The sequence below is a fragment of the Rhincodon typus genome, chromosome 45 (genome assembly GCF_021869965.1).
Source record: "Rhincodon typus isolate 14 chromosome 45, sRhiTyp1.1, whole genome shotgun sequence".
Taxonomy (NCBI): domain Eukaryota; kingdom Metazoa; phylum Chordata; class Chondrichthyes; order Orectolobiformes; family Rhincodontidae; genus Rhincodon; species Rhincodon typus.
The window spans coordinates 5,546,384-5,550,726 of NC_063376.1; the positions used below are offsets into that span (position 1 = coordinate 5,546,384).

At 53.7% G+C, this 4,343-nt stretch overlaps 1 protein-coding gene across 1 annotated transcript in view; it reads right to left on the reverse strand.

Annotated features, from left to right (window-relative positions):
- Positions 1 to 4,343, reverse strand: part of LOC109925324 (ephexin-1-like) — a 44,057-nt gene that overhangs the window by 2,307 nt on the left and 37,407 nt on the right. The window contains exons 13-15 of the mRNA XM_048620271.1: positions 3,620 to 3,772; positions 3,429 to 3,520; positions 54 to 158 (exon numbers count right to left, since the gene is read on the reverse strand). Coding sequence (XP_048476228.1) covers positions 54 to 158; positions 3,429 to 3,520; positions 3,620 to 3,772 — 350 coding nt within the window. The remainder of the gene's footprint in view (positions 1 to 53; positions 159 to 3,428; positions 3,521 to 3,619; positions 3,773 to 4,343) is intronic.

The following is a 4,343-nucleotide window of genomic DNA, read 5'->3' on the forward strand; positions in this document are numbered from 1 at the left end:
GGTGGAAAACAGGAGGAGAACTGATCAGTAAAAAAAAAGTGAAGGTGTCTCACCCTCTGACGATTTCCTGGTGACATTGATAATGTCGGCCGGCTCTAAGCTCAGTTCGTCTCCTTGCTGGGCCGTGTAGGCGACCAGACACTGCATCTGGGGGCAGTCTGTATCCGAGAGGGACAGACAGAGAGACAGATTGTGACGGACAAGCGACAATTCCTTCGAGACCGTAACTCCCGACTGCCACATGGCCCCAATCGCACGCCCTTCCCGGTCGCTCCCTGACCCGAGTCCCCAAAAAAGGTTCTGCATTTTAGTGTCGCCCGAGAAAGGCCGTTTTGGAAACAGCAGCCAGTGACTCAGTGGGTCGTCCACTGTCGTCGTGGACCCCACTGTAGGAGCAGGAGTGGACCATTCAGCCCATCAAGCTATCTCCACCATTCCATACTAGCACAGAATAATCGAGAGGTCTGGTTTTGGACTTCAACACCACTTTCCCACGAGATCAAATATCTTATCAATTCCAGTCTTAAAACAGATTAAACGACGGTGGGTCGTCTGCCCCGTGGTGGGGTGAGATTCCAAAGACTCTCCAACCCCTTGAACTTTCTCCTCATCTTAATCCAGAAACGATCAGCACCTTATCCCTAGACCCCCAGAGTCCTCCAGACAGCGGCAACGACCTCAATGTCTATCCCATCCCAGAGCCAGGAGCCCACATTTCCAAGAGATAGTAGGAACTGCAGATGCTGGAGAATCTGAGATAACAAGGTGTAGAGCTGGATGAACACAGCAGGCCAAGCAGCATCAGAGGAGCAGGAAAGCTGACGTTTTGGAAAGCTAGACCCTTCTTCAGAAATGGGGGAGGAGGAAGGGGGCTCTGAAATAAATAGAGGGGAGGTGATGATAGAAGGTGGATAGGGTGGGAGAGAAGATGGACAGGGATGGAGCCAGTACAGGTGAGTGTAGGTAGGAAGTGGGGGTGGGAGTTGGTCAGTTGGAGGGAGGGGCGGGTAGGTGGGAAGGAAGATGGACAGGTAAAGGAGGCGAGGACGAGAGGAGCTGGTTTTGGGATGAGGTTGGGGACGGGGAGATTTTGAACCTTGTAAAATCCACATTGAGACCCTTGGGCTGCAGCGTTCCCAAGCGAAATATGAGGTGCTGTTCCTCCAGCCTTCGGGTGGCATCGTTGTGGCACTGGAGGAGGCCCAGGATGGACATGTTGTCCGAGGAGTGGGAGGGGGAGTTGAAATGGTTCACGACTGGGAAGTGCAGTTATTTGTTGCAAACCGAGCGTAGGTGTTCCACAAAGCGGTCTCCGAGCCTCGGCTTGGTTTCCCCAACGTAGAGGAGGCCACAACGGGTACAGCGGATGCAGTATACCACATTAGCGGATGTGCAGATGAACATCTGTTTGACGTGGAAAGTCTTCTTGGGGCGTGGGATGGGGGTGAGGGAGGAGGTATGGGGGCAGGTGTAGCATTTCCTGCGGTTGCAGGGAAAAGTGCCGTGGGTGGTGGGGCTGGAGGGGAGTGTGGAGCGGACAAGGGAGTCACGGAGAGAGCAGTCCCTCCTAAAGGCGGAGAAGGGTCGGGAGGGAAATGTACCTTTGGTTGTGGGGTCAGATTGCAGGCGGCGGAAGTGGCGGAGAATGATGCGTTGGATACTGAGGTTAATGAGGTGATACGTGAGGACGAGGGGGATTCTGTCTTTGTTTTTATTGTGGGGAGGGGGTGTGAGAGCTGAGTTGCGGGAAATGCAAGAGATGCGGTCAAGTGTGTTTTAGACCAACGTAGAGGTGAAATTGTGGTCCTTGAAAAATGAGGACATCTGGGATGTCTGGGAGTGGGACGGCTCACCTTGGGAGCAGATGCAGCGGAGGCGAAGGAATTGGGAATAGGGGATGGCATTTTTGCAGGAAGGTGGGTGAGAGGAGGTGTATTCTAGGTAGCTGTGGGAGTCGGTGGGCTTGAAATAGATATCCGTTTCCAGGTGGTTACCAGAGATGAAGACAGAGAGGTCGAGGAAGGAGAGAGAGGTATTAGAGATGGTCCAGGTGAACTTAAGGTTGGGGTGGAAGGTGTTGGTGAAGTGGATGAACTGTTCGAGCTCGTCATGGGAGCACAAGGCGGCACCCATACAGTCATCGATGTAACGGAGGAAGAGGTGGGGGATGGGGCCAGTGTAGGTACGGAAGAGGGAATGTTCCACGTATCCTGCATTTCCAAGCTGCCCTTAGGGGTGCATTAGTGCTGCCGAGTGCTCGGTGCTACATCAATGCAGGTCAGCTCTCCTCTCTCCTTTCAGCTGGGCCAGCACTGAATGGCCATCTGGCAGAAAAACTGGCCAATGCTGTTGGAATTTCACTGCACCGGTGAGACAGCAAGCGGGTACACGGGTCCGCACAGCCAAAACCGGTCAAGTTAAACCGCGCACGGTCCTGTGGGGCATTTGTTAACAAGCAGAACGTAAACTGCGCTTACACACAATAAAGAAAAAAAAAGTGACCCAAAACGTTGAACGTCAGTTGAGACTCTGCAAGTGGGGCAGAATAATTTTGAGTGCCCCGATAACCGAATTAGCGACGGAGCTTCAGATAACCCGTCGAGCTTATAAAGGTAGCTAATTCGCACACGATTCTGCAACTGGATAGCGCTCACTGAACCATTCCAACTGCGCCATAAGCTAAATTAACTACGGATTTCAGGTAAAATCGGTCGGGCTTATCATATGCGGCATGGTGGCTCAGTGGTTAGCGCTGCTGCCTCACGGCGCCAGGGACCCAGGTTCGATCCCACCCTCGGAGCGACTGTCTGTGTGGAGTTTGCACATTCTCCCCGTGTCTGCGTGGGTTTCCTCTGGGTGCTCCGGTTTCCTCCCACAGTCCAAAGATGTGCAGCTTAGGGTGGATTGGCCGTGCTAAAATTGTCCCCTAGCTCCCAGGGATGTGCGGGTTAGTGTGGATTGGCCGTGCTAAATTGCCTGCAGTGTTCAGGAATGTGTAGATTAGGTGGGTCTGGGCAGGATGCTCCAAGGGTCAGTGTGGACTTGTTGGGCCAAAGGGCCTGTTTCCACACTGTAGGGATTCTATTAAAAAAAAGTGCCTGATGCACATTTGTTGGAAGTGACTTACCTTCATAAGCAAGGTCCCATTCTCCGCAAATTAAAGGAATACGTTCCGATTTTGCCAACCAGAATTCAAACCCATTGTTGCAAGAATATTGTTCCAGGTTCGGGAGTACCAGTGATATAAAGGTGGATGGGGGTCGATGTACTGTTGGGGGAGCTGAGTGAACACACGAGGGAGTAAGGAATGGACAGATACGGCAGTAAGAAAGATGGAGAGGGGCTAGGAGGAGAAGCAGCACTGCGCGCAGATGGGCCAAATGGCCCGTTTCTATGCAGGAAATTCCACAGCCGTTGGGATCACTTACCCCAACGTTCGTAGATTTTGTCGTCGTCGGAATCTTCCAGAAGGTTCTGTTTGCCAGACGTTAACGCATCCATCCAGCGGTGCAGGTCCGAGCTTGGAGGCGGGGTGGAAATGGGAGTTGCGTTAGAATTGGGTCCGAGCTACCGCGGAGGCAGGAGGAGAGTGACGGAGAGTGGGGGTGAGGGTACTCACTCTGTCGAAGTCTTCAGCAGACGATCACACTGCTTGCCCTGGTGGTTCTCCAGCAGGACCAGCCTGAAGCAGTTGGCCAAACCAGCTCCCGGGCAATCCTGGACCTCCACCAGCGACCGATGGGCATGATCCGTCACCTGGTACCGGTCACCGCTGAGCAGAAAAAGGAGGTGGGTGGGGTCACAGCTTCATTAGAGCAACCGAGAAAGACCAGGCCACAAGATAGTCAACTGGAGGGAGGGGGAGAGGGCAGAGAGCGAGAGAGGTGGGAGGGAAAGAGGGCAGAGAGACAGGGAGGGGGGTGAGGGAGCGAGGGCAGAGAGAGACAGAGAGAAAAAGAGCAGAGAGAGAGAGACAGCGCAAGGGCAGAGACAGAGAGAGCACGAGAGCGCGAGGGCAGAGAGAGAGAGAGAGAGAGAGAGAGAGAGATTAGGCAGCAAGGGCAGAGAGTGCAAGCAAGAATGATAGGGTGAGGGATAGCGAACAAAGGAGGAAAGGAGAAAGAGGGAATGAGAAGATAGGAAGGGAAGGGGAAGGTAGCAGACAGGGCTGGCATGAGGGAGTGAGAGGGAACCAAGACACAGGGAGGTGCCAATGGAGGAGGGCGAGGGAAGGGATGAGGAGACGGACAGAAGGGATGGTGGGGAGGGGCAGTAGGGACAGAGGGTGCGAGGAAGTGTGTGTCTGTGTGTCTGTGTGTCTGTGTGTCTGTGTGTCTGTGTGT